The sequence below is a fragment of the Nelumbo nucifera genome, chromosome 1 (assembly GCF_055504915.1).
Source record: "Nelumbo nucifera cultivar China Antique chromosome 1, China Antique-T2T, whole genome shotgun sequence".
NCBI lineage: Eukaryota > Viridiplantae > Streptophyta > Magnoliopsida > Proteales > Nelumbonaceae > Nelumbo > Nelumbo nucifera.
In genome coordinates this window covers 47,415,710-47,432,260 of record NC_142649.1, presented here as the reverse complement: position 1 = coordinate 47,432,260, position 16,551 = coordinate 47,415,710, and the positions used below count along the sequence as shown (strand labels likewise).

The 16,551-nt window shown below is 39.0% G+C and overlaps 1 protein-coding gene across 1 annotated transcript; it reads right to left on the bottom strand.

Annotated features, from left to right (window-relative positions):
* Positions 1-13,045: 13,045 nt before the first annotated feature.
* LOC148803213 (zinc finger BED domain-containing protein RICESLEEPER 2-like) lies at positions 13,046-15,432 on the bottom strand. Its single transcript, XM_088894577.1, has 3 exons — positions 13,515-15,432; positions 13,325-13,437; positions 13,046-13,220 (listed from the first exon to the last, which is right to left on the bottom strand). The coding sequence occupies exons 1-2, from the start codon at positions 15,430-15,432 to the stop codon at positions 13,325-13,327; spliced, it is 2,031 nt and encodes a 676-aa protein (XP_088750703.1). The 3' UTR covers positions 13,046-13,220.
* Between the last annotated feature and the right edge of the window lie 1,119 nt (positions 15,433-16,551).

Sequence of the window (16,551 nt, the reverse complement as noted above, 5' to 3'; positions counted from 1 at the left end):
AGGACATACAAAATTATCCAACACTTTGATAGAGATTAGAGCTGACTAGTGGTGAATAGATGTCTAAGAGCGTTTCTGAGTATGAAACGCCCAATACAATAGTCTATGAAATGTGGCCTCTGTAGACAGATTTTAACGGTGCCATTTGATTTGATTTAAAAGAGGACAGGAATCAATCAACAGATCCACAAAGCCACTAACGGCCTACGACGGGTCATTGGCCAAAGACTAGTTAATAGGCTTCTAGTTCTAGCTAGTCCAATTGGGAATCTGGGATGTCTGTAATTCACACTGGTCGGCGATATTCATGGTCGTGGGTCATGGCCACCAAACGTATGATCTCTGCCCAACCCTAGACCTTGATCAACTGGAATGGGAGCGCCAGAGTATCGATCAAGGATTTTCTAAGGTTTTAATGTTTTAATGGACCACACTTTGATAAAATTTGCCAAAGTGTGGCTACACAACGGTAGGGATGCAATTTGGAAGCCTAAACCCGAAGAAATGTAATTCGGTCCAACCTAAATTGCACCCCTGCATTGCACAACAGGGATAGCCCCTCTCTAATACTCACAACCCCTTCTCTAATCTTTGGTGGCAACGGGATTTGATCCAAAATCTGCACCGCAACTAGCGAGAGAATTTATCAACTGATTTATGGTAAGACTAAGTTTGGAAAGAATACAAATACAAATATATGTATAATAAATATAAGGTTCAGAAATACGTATACAAGATTTTGTATTGTACATATTTGTATTTGCATTATTTAGACTAAATTGTTAGGTATCACAAATGTGCGAGAGTGTAAATAAGTGTAAAATCTGGTTCCTTTTCGTTTGAGATTTTACTTTGCTCAGGCTTTATTCATTCAATAAAATATATTTTCAAACAAAAAAAAATTCAAATTTACAATCAACTCATTTGCATTTTCATACTCTTGCACAAATACAAATGAAATTGTATTACAAATAAATTCGACCTTAGCATTGATTTTAAGTTACAATTCCAGAAGGCCCTAGATAGACGGGACCAACATTGTACAATGGCCTTATTACTCCGAAAAGAGAACCAATCTGACCTGGGGATTTTTTTCAGCTGTACCATTACCCCCATGGGGTGCCAGATGTAAACTACTTTATTAATCTTTTGTTATTATAATATAGTTTATTTATTTATAAAAAAAATCTGAGCTGGGGAATTGGGGATTTATGCTAGATCAATAAACGATGTAAATTTGTAATCTAGATTGACAAATACCAATGAATTTACACAAGTGTTTTCAAAACTGGACCAGAAAAACCGGTAACATTTTCACCCCAAAACCCCTGGCAAAAAACTGTTAATTTGGTCAGTGAACCACTGACCCAGGCCATTTCAGATGAATATTCAGTGATGAAAATTTTCAAGACAGTTTTTTTTATATAAATTTTAATTATTTGTTAATATTTTATATTCTTGTTACTAATTTTATAATATTCTAATAAAATAAAGTTTTGGTTGAAATAAACAACTAAGGCTCGTTTGGTTTGTGGGAATAGGGGTTTGGAATCAGAATTGGAATGAGCTATTCCGATTTCAACTGTTTGGTTGAGCGGAATCAGAATCTCATTCTCATTCCTGCTGCAATGGCATTCCCCCATTTGAGGGAATGGTCATTCCCTGCCCCTCCCTTAGGAATTAGATCCCATTTTTGCTGATTTTAATTCTCATTCTCATTCCTGTCCGAACCAAACAGATTATGGAAATGAACCACTCCGGTTTCGATTCCGATTCCGACTATGAACCAAACAGACCCTAAAATCTTAAAAATTTTGTTGCTCTGTTTGTGCTCTGTTCTGATAAAGTTTTTATTTAGAAAAAAAATTAAAAATCAAATAATTGAAAAATGGAACCAACGTTTTGGGAGAGAAATCCATATCCTGTTTGGGGAAACTATCTTTGAAACTTTTGATGATATTCAAGAACCATCAATGAATGGGCAATAACTTTTCACTAAAAAAAGGTGATACCTTGAAGATTAACCAAGTCAAGAATCAATTTATTCATAAAAAAAAGGGTCAAGAATTGGTTTAAATTATTATGTAAAGGGAAAATTTTCAATTAGTATCTTGTACTTTAGGCCTAGTGCCATTTTGCTCTCTAAACTTTAAAATGCGATAATTTAGTACTCAAATTTTCAAAATGTGTCAATCTAGTACCTACTGTTAACAAGTTATTAATCAACAAATAATATTTGTAAAAGACACAAATAACTTTCGAGTGACATTTGGAAACCCCAATTTTTTTGAATAAGAGAAGGAAAAATTTGGGACTGTTAATTTTTTGTCAATATTTAGATGGTTGATAAAGAAAATTAGGTAAAACTTAAAAAGTATTTGTATCTTTTTCAAATACCACTTAACAACTGATAAACAGTTGGTTAACTGCATATGCTAGATTGACGCGTTTTAAAAATTTAGATATTAAATTATCGCATTTTAAAATTTAGAAACTAAATGACAGTAGACCCAACAGTATAGAGTAGTAATTAGGAATTTTCACTTATTTTTGGTTGGAATAAATAGTTGGACCGTGGTCAAAAGTTTTGATGAAAATACTTGAAAATGTAATAATGATGCATAATCAATGGCCTTTATGTTAGGTAGAAGTCATTCAGCAACGGGTCAATAGGCCCCATCTTCCGAATATTCTTCTTTTGGTAATAGAATATTTTTCCATGGTTTTGAAGATTGGACTGGACTGGAAGGGTGGACCGGTTGACCTAAGAATGATCATGGCTCCGAGTTCGGTTTTAGACCCCAAAATCATTTGACTCAGGGACTTGGCTAAAACCATTCTGTTTCCAAGTTGATTTTAATTACAAAAGTTCTTTGAAAGTCTTAAACAAGAATAAGTGCCGTTTAACAGAGGAGTGGCTCAGTTGGTTTGTTCCATTGCAACCATAGGGGGTTAGTTGTGATAAGAAGTACGGTTGCAACTGATTATATGCAAATTATATGCAAACTACTGTTTTGTAAGGTACGACTAGTGTAATAAATTAATCAAGTTTCATGTCTTCAGGTCATTTGTCTGTTATATTGTAACTTCTATGCAAGTGTCCAGCCAAAGAAGCTACATCAACGGAAGATCCAGCTATTCTTCTCCCAAATCCTTTATTTACATTCCTTATTGACATACAGGTGGTAGGTGATGAGGGGCATTTTGGCCGTCTCACACAATTATCGATACGTGAACGCTGTTGGCAATACAATGCTCAGTATAGTAAGACAATTCGACAAGAAGACACGTGGCAATTAGTAGCAGGTACGTGGCTGAGCTAGGGCAAATTTGGTCCATCGACAACTCCAGCTCGCCTGAAACGGTCCCGCAAGTCACACCCATGTAAGCACCGTTACCACAACTGTGAGAACAGATCGCCAAGCCGTATGCCGTAAGACCCGCAGACGACCTATAACCACCACGTAGATCTAGCAACTAACTAACCAACATTCCTTAAACCTCGGAAACAGCTTCGCAGAAAACTCAGAGGCGTTGCTTGGTGGCACCTGAACCCTAGATAGCTATAAAAGTGCCCCAGGATCACTTTGAAAGGTATGCGCACATAAGCTCCCACACTCTCACACATATTCTCATCTAGACCTACTTACTGACTTAAGAATCGGAGTGTCTCCTTGGGTAAATCTACCTAGGCACTCTAACTTTTCTTTCCTTACAACTACTCTTATCTCAGACTTACAACTCAAAGCTTGGCATTGTCAGGTTGAAACCCAGTTCGAGCCATATCATTAGACACGAGGGAGCGAGTAGATTGTACACCATCAGTAGGCTTGTCTACTTTGTTGAAATTTGGGCAGCCTTGTCTTGAGTATTTGCTTCATTCTAGGGCTTGAGTGTTGCAACTAGGCTACCAAGATGTGGCATAGATTTTTAGATCAATTTTCTTTGGGAAGGGGGAGAGGGCCCACTTTATAATATTTTTAACCCAGCCTACACTAAGTAATTATATAAATAATGGTTTAATAAAAAATTCTTGGGGGCCAAAGTGAAGGGATGAGAGATCCATCCTATGGACGCCCAAAGATTGCGGAATAAGGGGGCGAATTTCAAAAATTTTTCTTTCCCTTCAACTGGGAATCGCATTCCCTATTTAGAAAATCATATTTTCAAGGATCATTCTTGAACCTTAAACTGAATCATATCTGAACCAAAAGGAGTAGGGGAGAATTATACCTGATACGGAGAAGTAGTATCTCCCAATGGAGGTGTTCATGCCCAAGGAAGGATCCAAAAACTGCTTCCACTAAAGATGGCGCAGTACAGGATGGAGCAGAATCAGTAGTGTTCTTCTCCAAGAACTATGTCCTTCGCAAGAATCAGCAGGATGGTACGTGAGCACAGCTTCCTTTCAATCCTTTCTTAAAAAACTGATGTCAAGATCCAATCTTGACTTCTCCCACAACTGAAGATCGAACTGGCAAACAGGGCGGCAAGAGAGTATTCGCAGGGTGCAGAATTCTCTCTTCTTGTTTTCAGCACTAAAGGAAATCTGATGTGTGTCTCTTAGGTTGCCGCCCCCTTCTTTTGTTAACCTAAAAGATCAGCTCCAAATCCAATTAGGGGCAGCTTATCCAAATCATATTTGGATAAGACTTCTCTTCAGGTGATAGGGATAAACCCTTATCATATCTGCAGATTAGATTAACTTTCCCCTAATCTCATTATAAGGTTTCTAGATCTGAATCATATTCAGATCTGGACTCTTTGAGTGGATAGGATTAAGACCCTATCCTATCTGTTAATCCATCTCAGAATTCGCCCCTTCAATTAACTAAAAGAATAGCTCAGTTCGAAATGGGCTTTAGGCCCATTAAGCTTATGTGCTCACTTATCCTTCCTAACTACTGCCTAGTTGGGCTTCCTTGTATGGCGTGGGACCCAAGCATTGATCTACACATCAGCCACATGGGTTCGGCCCAGCCTTTGTTACAAGGCCTGGCCGAATACACTGTTAAAGACAGTGCACCCCCTGAAAACCCAACGAATGGGCTCTATGGGCCCAACACTTACCCTAAGTGGTCCCTAGGCCAAGCCACCTTGTAACACCCAGGGACTGTGGGCAGATGCAAAATTAGCCCATCAGGTATTATCCTCAATGGTCTTACACTTAACCTCTCAGCCCATAATGATCATACACTGTCCGACAAGAGAGGACCTCTCCCTCGGCAGCAAGGAACAGTGTTGCACTCTCTGCTTATATGGATCCCGGGAATTAAAACCTTCTTGCAAACATTTTAGAAACCATAATATATATACTTTTATATCTCATATAAAATATACTTTGCAAAACAAATCTCAACGGTTGAAATCGGCTGCCGGCAGTCTTGGTTTCCATCAGTGAGAGTGCATCCCCGATCATTACCTTTGTCTGACAAAGGGGCTGATCCTGTCACTATGATCACCCACTCAGATGAATTCTCGGACAGTCCCAACATACCCAGGTTTTGACCCCCGCTAAGGATCTCACTGATTGATACATCAAAGACACCCCGATCTGACACCTAGTGTGCAATATCATAATCGAGTCTAGGGGTCGGGTGTAACTTTCCAGTTTTGCCCATCAATCTCCAAGGTCCATGGCAATACTGGAAATCTGGTCCAGTTCAAAGATTCAATTAATCCTATACTATATGTGCCTAGGGTCTCACCCTGGCAGCTGAGACAGGCCACCCCAACCGACTTGGTGGCACCACAGTGTCAGCCTTGTCAGGATAGGTCTCCTCAGACCGACCCACTGGCTGTGAACATTCTAAACTAACATGAGTCTCATTAAGTGTCCAGTTTAACGGTATTACACAGAAACATACCAAGGGAACATGAATCAAATATGCACTTTTATTCATTTACAATAAACTCATAAAGTACATCATTCTGATTGAAGCTAAGGGCATACAAAACTGTCTAACAGCTCCCACTTGCACTTAGGTCCAATCAGGTACTAGCCGGAGTCCCATGCTTTCCATGTGTTTCTCAAACACTTTCTGTGATAGTGCTTTGTCAATGGATCTGCTACATTTTCCACTGACGCTACCTTCTGAATCAGGACGTCCCCTCTACCAACAATCTCCCACAGTACGTGGTACTTCCTCTCGATGTGCTTCGACTTCGAGTGGGCTCGTGGCTCCTTAGCCTGAGCAATGGCTCCATTGTTGTCACACAACAATGGGATGGGTGATGTGCTGGACGGAACTACTCCCAACTCGTGAGCGAACTTCTTCATCCACACGGCTTCTTTGGCAGCCTCACTTGCGGCAATGTACTCGGCCTCAGTCGTGGAGTTTGTAGTGGACCCCTGTTTGCTGCTTTTCCAGCAAACAACACACGATCCTATCGTGATAACATATCCAGATGTAGACTTTCTACTCACTTGGGTCATAGAATAGGTAACCTATAGAGCCTTTTGGGTAGCCTACAAATAGGCAACGGCTGGTCTTGGATTCCAACTTGTCTGCACTCGTTTTTTTAACGTGTGTTGAACAACCCCAAATCTTCAAGTGTCTGACACTTGGTTTCTTTCCGGTCCAAAGTTCATATGGAGTATTTGGAACCGATTTGGTTGGAACCCGATTTAGCACGTAAATCGCAGTCTCTAATGCGTGACCCCAAAAGGATGTGGGTAACTCTGAGTGTATGAGAAGCGACCGGACCATATTCAATAAAGTCTTATTCCTCCTCTTTGAAACACCGTTAAATTGTGGTGTAGCAGGAGGAGCTAATTGTGATACTATCCCATTGTCCTTTAAGTAGTCCCTGAATTCGTCAGAGAGATACTCGCCACCTTGATCTGATCGAAGGGCTTTAATTTCTCTCCCTAACTGTTTCTTGACCTCTTGTCTAAACTCTTTGAACTTTTCAAAGCATTCAGATTTGTGTCTCATTAGGTACACGTAACCATATCGTGAAAAATCATCTGTGAAGGTGATGAAATACACGTGTTGATTTCGTGTCCTAACACTCAGGGGACCACATACATCAGTATGTATTAGGTCAAGTGTGCCTATACATCTTTCAGACTTACCGTTAAATGGTCGTTTCGTCATCTTGCCTTGTAGGCAAGGCTCACAAGTGGGAAGATCTTCTATAGTTAAAAAATCCAAAGGACCATCCTTTACCAATCTTGTGATTCGGTCAACACTGATGTGGCCAAGTCGGTAATGCCACAGACACGTGGGATTAACTATATCACGGGCTCTCTTCTTGGGGATTTCAGCCGACGTAGTTTCGGTTATGTTAGTTTCTAGAGAATGATGTAGAACATAGTGACCATTCTCTAGTTCCCCGTATGCGATGAATCTGTTGTTTCTTTTAATAGTAATCGTATTACTAAAGAAGACAGAATAACCATCTGCACACAGTTTTGAAACAGAAATCAAATTTCTCCTTAAATTTTGTACATAAAGACAATCTTTCAGTACAATTGTTCATTCTCTAAAAAATAACTCCACGGTTCCTATGGCCGCGGTTGCAACAGTTGCATTAGTCCCCAAGTAGAGTGTGACTTCTCCTTCACTCAACTTTCTGCTTACCTTGAACCCCTGCAGTGAGTTACACGCATGAGTTGAAGCCCCGAAGTCAATATACCAGGACGCAGAAGCTACCAATAAATTGGTTTCTATAACACAAGTTTCGAAGTTACCTTTCTTGGATTCTAGGTAGGCAGGACAATTCCTTTTCTAGTGGCCAGTCTTCTTGCAGAAGTGACAGGCATCCGATGCTTTGTCTTTCTTCTGCTTCTTGCTCTTAGTGGTTTTCTTCTGAGGCTTATTTGCCTTCCTCTTTCTCTTGCCTGTCTTGCCAGCTTCAACAAGCATGGCTATAGGCTCATCCTTTCTAATCAGTTCTTCAGCTCTTTGCAACATATTGCTGAGCTCTTGCAAGCTGACATTTAGCTTGTTCATGTTATAGTTCATGATGAACGGATTAAAGGAAGGAGGCAAAGAATTAAGGATAGCATCTATCTGGGTTGCAAGGTCCAGCCCGGATCCAAGAGCCTCCAGTTCGTTGATGTATCCCATCATCCGAAGACAATGGTCGTGAACTTGTTGACCCTTGGACATTTGTGCGGTCATGAACTGTTTCAAGACCTTTTGTCGAGTAGAACGATTCTGCTCTTCATACAATGTCCTGAGATTGTCCAATATGTCTTTGGCAAGTTCGATTTGATCGAACTGCCTCTGTATCGGGTTGTCCAAGGAGGCAATGATGTAACATCGGGCAAGGGAGTTTTTCTCCTCCCATTCTTGATAGTCTCTCCTTCGGGCCTCAGAAGCCCTATCACCCGGACGCTCCAAGGCAGGATTCTTTGCCACTTTGTCTAGCTTTTCAGAAGCTAGGATCAGCATTAGGTTCCTGTACCAGTCAGCATAGTTTGGGTCCTTCAACTTGTTGTCATCAAGCAGTTTTGCAAATGATCCGTTTGCCATTTTCTGATAAAAAGGCAAACATCAGTCCACAACCTAATTTGATTCATGTTCATTTCATAGATATGGATTTTAATCTACGTTCCATTTCCATTTATTCGTCTCTGAGATTTCCCTCCTTTCTCAGTGACAGAGACCACGGGTTATCTCTGGAAATGTGGGAAATTACATAGGGTGCATGGAGCCAACTGTTTCAGCTGCATAACCCCACCACCTTTCTGTGAAGGATCATATCCACTCATCATATGAGTTTTCCCTTTGGCCTCTAGCAGACAAGGTTCAGAGCCGTTTTTAGGTAAACCTTTATGTCCAGTGATTGCTTACCCTTCATATTCGTGAACGCCAAGGTACTGTGAGAGAGTTCCCATTTTCTGGTGAAGCCTCTCCCACATCGGTCTATGACGCCCCTATCATCTTATGAAAACACTCAAACAAGCCCAACAGCAAATGGATAGCCCATTTTCTGGTGCGTTTCCTCATTACTGAAGGACCCATCCTCATGCTAATGATGGAAGGCCTTTAGAGAGTTCATCATATGAATCTCCCTATCACATGCACTTATATTAGCTGGAGGGAACAATTAATTACACCCTAGTTCTCATTTTAGGTCAAACCAAACTGGCTCCCACTGACTTTCATAAAGCCAGATTTCGGTGGGCCTCGGCTAGGGTTCCGCACCTAACCTCTTGATGAGGTGTGGGGCCCACCACTGAGGGAGGTCATCCAATGACCAAAAAGGACACCATGGAAATGATGTGCATTCAGCCATGGTGTGCGCAAGAGCCACTGTCGATGGAGCATGGGCCAAGTACTTATGGCCCATGTACGTAGCACATCACACATCCATACATCACATGCAGGGATAAATTGATCCAATCAATTAATCATCTGTAAGGCCCATTTGAAGCCCATTTTAATTCCATAATATTAACTATTAATATTATCTAAGTATATGGGCCAAATGGTTCAACCCATATAGCTTTAAAAGTCAAGTGGACTTTTAGCAGTTTTAACCTTTTAAAACTGGGCTTTACAGGTTGGGCCGAATTAACCATTTAATTAAACACCAATCCTTAGGCCCATTAGTGAGAAAATTAGGGCTGACTTTCAGCCTTGATTAAACCCTAGATTCGGTTCAAACTATTTGAAACAACCTTGGTTCGAATGGGTCTAGGGTTTGATCTTTAATAAAATCTTTAATTCAAGAAAATAATCTGAAATTAAATACTAAAACAACAATCAGTCAATCAGGGTAGTTCGCACAATCCTTCTCTGTGAAATCTCCTTTTCTGCGCCGCCATCTTCGATCCAAAAAAAATAAATAGAAATCCTATTTCTATTAATAATTACATCAGATCGAATACCTATACATTGAGTCTAGAAAATAAAAAAAATATTTACACACCAAAAATAATTCAAGAACTACAAAATTGCAGGTTCCCTGCGCAAACCAAGAATTCGATCTCCTCTTGTACGAACAGCCCATAAATTAAGAAAATCATAAAGAACAATTCTAAATAATAATCAGATTTATGTAAAATTAAGTTCAGATTATTCGCCCATTAATTTTGGGAACAGAATTTCCCGAAACCCATATCTGCGCAAATCGGTAAAACACCTTCTGCCCATTTGCGCAGGTTCAGATCTGAAACAAGATGGTTCAAGATTTGAACCACTGAAGGGATGAGAGATCCATCCTATGGACGCCCAAAGATTGCAGAATAAGGGGGCGAATTTCAAAAATTTTTCTCTCCCTTCAACTGGGAATCACATTCCCTATTTAGAAAATCATATTTTCAAGGATCATTCTTGAACCTTAAACTGAATCATATCTGAACCAAAAGGAGTAGGAGAGAATTATACCTGATACGGAGAAGTAGTATCTCCCAACGGAGGTGTTCATGCCCAAGGGAGGATCCAAAAACTGCTCCCACTGAAGATGGCGCAGTGCAGGATGGAGCAGAATCAGCAGTGTTCTTCTCCAAGAACTCAGTCCTTCGCAAGAATCAGCAAGATGGTACATGAGCACAGCTTCCTTTCAATCATTTCTTAAAGAACTGATGTCAAGATCCAATCTTGACTTCTCCCACAACTGGAGATCGAACTGGCAAACAGGGCGGAAAGAATAGGAAGGCGGCAAGAGAGTATTCGCAGGGTGCAGAATTCTCTCTTCTTGTTTTCAGCACTAAAGGAAATCTGATGTGTGTCTCTTAGGCTGCTGCCCCCTTCTTTTGTTAACCTAAAAGATCAGCTCCTAATCCAATTAGGGGCAGCTTATCCAAATCATATTTGGATAAGACTTCTCTTCATGTGATAGGGATAAACCCTTATCTTATCTATAGATTATATTAGCTTTCCCCTAATCTCATTAGGAGGTTTTTAGATCTAAATCATATCCAGATCTGGACTCTCTGAGTGGATAGGATTAAGACCCTATCCTATCTGCTAATCCATCTCAGAATTCGCCCCTTTAATTAACTAAATGAATAGCCAGATCGAAATGGGCTTTAGGCCCATTAAGCTTATGTGCTCACTTATCCTTCCTAACTGCTGCCCAGTTGGGCTTCCTTGTATGGCGTGGGACCCAAGCATTGGTCTACGCATCAGCCACATGGGTTCGGCCCAGCCTTTGTTACAAGGCCTGGCCGAATACACTGTTAAAGACAGTGCACCCCCTGAAAACCCATCGAATGGGCTCTATGGGCCCAATACTTACCCTAAGTGGTCCCTGGGCCAAACCACCTTGTAACACCTAGGGACTGTGGGCAGATGCAAGATTAGCCAATCAGATATTATTCTCAATGGTCTTACATTTAACCTCTCAGCCCATAATGATCATACACTGCCCGACAAGAGATGACCTCTCCCTCGGCTGCAAGGAACAGTGTTGCACTCTCTGCTTATATGGATCCTGGGAATTAAAACCTTCTTGCAAACATTTTAGAAACCATAATATATATACTTTTATATCTCATATAAAATATACTTTGCAAAACAAATCTCAATGGTTGAAATCGGCTGCCAGCAATCTTGGTTTCCATCAGTGAGAGTGCATCCCCGATCATTTCCTTTGTCCGACAAAGGGGCTGATCCTGTCACTATGATCACCCACTCAGATGAATTCTCGGACTGTCCCAACATACCCAAGTTTTGACCCCCGCTAAGGATCTCACTGATTGGTACATCAAAGACAGCCTAATCCGACAGCTAGTGCAGTATCATAATCGAGTATAGGGGTCGGGTGTAATTTTCCAGTTTTGCCCATCAATCTCCAAGGTCCAGGGCAATACTGAAAATCTGGTCCAGTTCAAAGATTCAATTAATCCTACACTGTATGTGCCTAGGGTCTCATCCTGGCAGCTGAGACAGGCCACCCCAACCGACTTGGTGGCACCACAGTGTCAGCTTTGTCAGGATAGGTCTCTTCAGACCGACACACTGGCTGTGAACATTCTAAACTAACATGAGTCACATTAAGTGTCCAGTTTAAGGGTATTATACAAAAACATACCAAGGGAACATGAATCAAATATGCACTTTTATTCATTTACAATAAACTCAAACAGTACGTCATTCTATTGAAGCTAAGGGCATACAAAACTGTCTTACACAAAGACCCACCAATATACTTGGCTTCACTCCTGGTTGCAACTACGGTCGTAATTTTAGACATTAAAAAAAAGACTCTACCATTGTTTTTTATTACATACAAAAGTCAGGTCTTTGGCAAATATGTTGATTGTGATATCAGCTCTGGTAACTAAAGAAGATTTGATATATACCCTTTTAGGGCTCAACCCTAAGTATGAATGGTCTACTGCTTAGTCATGAGATATGGTTGGCACATCAGCATCCACCTATCTTAGATACCTTAACTCTAGCAAATCTTGCCAAGGCACTTGCTCGTAATGCATCAATTGGTGGTAAGTAGAATCTCATGTATAAATAACAATAGCACTAGAAGCAATTACTACAAGGGAAGGGGTGGTGGTTAGACCTGTTCATGGGCCGGGCCGGGCCGGGCTCGGGCCGGGCTTTTAGTGTTCATTAACGAAAAAATAATAGGCCCGAGCCCGAGCCCGGCCCGACCAACGGGCCTAGAACTTGGGCCCGAACCCGGCCGTGATAAAAAGCCTGAAGCCCGAGCCCGAAGCCCGACCTAATAAAAGAAATTAAAATTTTTCCCTACATTATCTATTTTAATTCAGATGTTTTTTCCCCTATTTAAATAAACACTATTTTACATTCTTAAATCAAAAAATTTATTCAAATGGAAATCACATAACCCATTTTAATTTCATTCTTTTTTTTTTTACAATCAAGTGAATCAACAACCTTCTTTAAGGTTGTTTAATATATTCCCTGTTGTTTGGTTGTTTCTATACAACCAAGGCAAACCTGAAAAACACATAAGAGCAAATCATATAGGTTCATATTCCTACAAATAGCATCACAAACTAAAACTAAATTCATAGAACTGTTCCTCCAAAGTCATAAAAAAATAATCTGAATAAGACAAACAAAATCCATAAAACATGTTCTCCATCCATTCTTGAGTTCACCAACAAGATGGAATATTCCAACTCTCAAGTTCCAAGCCATTCTAAAAAATAAAATAAAAGACTTCATTGCCCATATGACCATATCAAATAAAACATGTTCTAGGCTTCTAGCCATCTCCATTCATTCTTGAATTCACCAACAAAATTGAACATTCCAACTTCCAAGTTCCAAGCCATCCTACAAAAGAAAATAAGAGATAAATTCAGTACCCATGTCACATATGTAATTTGTTATCATGTCAAATGACAAATAAATAATGGAAATATATGTTATTATAATACCTAAAACATATCATCAAGTTCAATATTTTCATCATCATCATCACTACTATTTGATTCTCCATCCTCTTCTAACAAGCTTGAACCTGAAGAAGCCCCTAACAAGCTTGATCCCCCTGCATACAATTGGTAAATCTATTAGAAAAAATTCAATGAATCATATATTTTAATAAACAATAAATAAAAAAATTACCTAATACAAGGCCTTGTGCACGAAGCCAATCTTCAAGACAAACCAAAGCTTGAATTGTCTTGGACTTAAGTGAACTTCTCCAAGGATTGATCACCTTCTTTCCAATGCTAAATGCAGATTCAGATGCAACTGTGGAAATAGGAATAGCCAAAATATCTCGAGCCATTGATGCCAATTCAGGATACCTAAGAGAACTCTTATTCCAATACTCCAAAACATCAACATCTGCTTTGATATCAAGGTTTTGTTCCTCCAAATAAAAGTGTAACTGAGTTTTTTCACTTTGAATCTTTCTTTTTGAATTCAAAAATTGCTCATAATCCTCAAACCCATCACCATCATCATTTCTCTCACTCATGTCAAATTGACTAGAAGATCCAATAAAGGAGGTGGAGGAAAAGTTTTCTTTGTATTCATTAAACAAATCATGGAGAGTTTTAGTTATAGCATTAACATGCTCCTCAGCTTCATCCCCATAAAGTTTATCAAAACAATACTCCACTAACCTAATCTTGCAACGAGGATCCAACACAGTAGCACAAGACAAAATCATACTATATTCAGCCCAATATTTATCGAATTTATCCTTCATTTTTCTAACCATGTCAGCCATAAAATTTTGAGGTTCGTTACTCACTAACATCAAATGTCTATGAATCATCCACACTCCCTTGAAGTAAATGTTTGAAGTAGGGTACTTAGTGGCAGAAAACATGCAAATAACATCATAAAAAACCTTTAAGAACTTGTGAAGCTTACCCACTTTTCCCCGTTCTCCTTCCGAAAGCATAAACATTTTAAAAATATTATCCCTTTGCCCCCAATGTTGTAAGACTTGCTTATAATAAATGGCATGTTCAAGCATCAAATAAGTTGAATTCCATCTCACACACATATCTAACCTCAATCTTCTAGTTGTGTTTAAGTGAAAACTTTTTTCAGCAAGTTCATAAAATCTATGCTTTCGGGCAGCTGATTTCTTTATATTTTTCACACCATCCCGAATCTTACAAACAACATCATCAACAATATTCAAATCAGCTTGCACAATAAGATTCAAAATATGGCTACAACAACGAACTTTGAAAAAATCACCACCACACACCAAAGATTTATGTATTGAAGATCTCAATTTCAAAGAGTTAGCCATCACATCATTATAACTAGCATTATCTAATGTGATGCTAAAAATTTTCTGATCAATATTCGATTCGCTTAAGCACATGGCCACCTCATCTGCTAAAGACAATCCATCAAAAGGAGGTGCCAAAGCTTTAAAGCGAATAATTCTTTTCTGTAACTTCCAATTGTTGTCAATCCAATGAGCAGTTATACACTTGAATTCATCATCAGTGTGCTCAGATCTCCAATTATCGGAAGTTAAACAAATCCGACCAAGTGTATTAGACAAATCACTTTTCACACCCTCTCTCTCTTTCACATGACTAGACATGATATCTCTTTTAGCAGTATGCCTACTCACATTTTTAAATTCAGGATTTATAGATTGAATAAAGAATCTAAAACCAGGTTCTTCAACAGTAGTAAAAGGGTGTTTTCCACATACAAGAAAAACTGATAATGCCCTACGAGACTCTTGTTGATCAAACTTGTAGTTTTTCAAAGAAGTACTCCCATCAGTGTTTGATTGAGTAGTTACTTTGTATTGTCTAATATCCTGAATTCTACGTCTAGGGCAACACTCTAAATGACGCTTCAAGTGAGTAGTTCCCTTACTTGACTTACCTTGTAATATTTTCATGCAGTGCTTACATCGTGCCTTCTCCGAATTAATCTTTTCCATTTCTTCCCACACCTTAGATGTCAATCTTTTCTTAGTGGAAGTCTGATCAAACTCTTGATAATCATCATCAACTATATCTACTCCAGCAGCCGCATTTTCACTTGTCATTGACATGATAGTAATTATTAAATATGAAATAACCTGCATAATGAATTCTAATTTTATCAATAAGACAAGCATATATTAAATAAAAAACTAAAAGAAATTTCTACAAATTTTTTACATTAAAAAAGAATATAATTTCTGAATCTGCAAAAAAAAAACAATTGCTGATTATCCAATATAAATTCTGAATTCAATAATCAATATAAATCAGAATTTATTTACATTAAAAAAGAATATAAAGTCAGTATAAATTCTGAATTCAATAATCAATATAAATCAGAATTTATTTACATTAAAAAAGAATATAAATTCAGTATAAATTCTGAATTCAATAATCAATATAAATCAGAATTTATTTACATTAAAAAAGAATATAAATTCAGTATAAATTCTGAATTCAATCTTATTTTTTTCTGACTTCACAAATTGCAATCTTATTCTTTTCTGACTTCACAAACTCAGATCCAGAATCTTCTGGGGATCAAGATGATCAGATTATGGCTGTAAATGTGATGTTCCTGGTCTGAGGCACTGTAGGAATTTTGAAGTAAATCAAGCCAAATGTAATTTAAATGAATAAATTTAGGTCTGAGATGCTAATGGCAGCCCAGAGCTTACACCCTTACTCCAGATCAGATTGCCTAAAGCTTCCAAATAAGGACAAACCCAGTACTGGAAGGACATAACAGCTCCGCACAAACGGCCATGAGGAAAAGATCAAAAGGTGAGTTATTTTTTTTTTAGAGTGTGGGAGATTTGTCCTCCAGCAACATTGAGAGAGGATTGCAGAAGCGCACCCACCAGCTCATCCTGTCTCAAGACACCCACAAAAGAATAACATACTTCGGCTTCATCAGTTTTGAAAGGAATGATAATATCTCACTTCCCTTGACAGAAGATGTCATCCCTATGCTGACAGTAGATCATTCATGCTCCCTTACCTATGCTGCTTATGCCAAGCTGAAGCGGACTAAGTGCTATAGGAGATTCATAAACGTCTTTGTGGAAGACACTTTGGGGGTAGGGCCTCGCTCAAAAGGCACTATTATAAGGCAACTATTGGCCTACATTGAAAGCAGATGCTACCAAACTAATGCAGAAATGCAACAAGTGTCAACGACACACCAA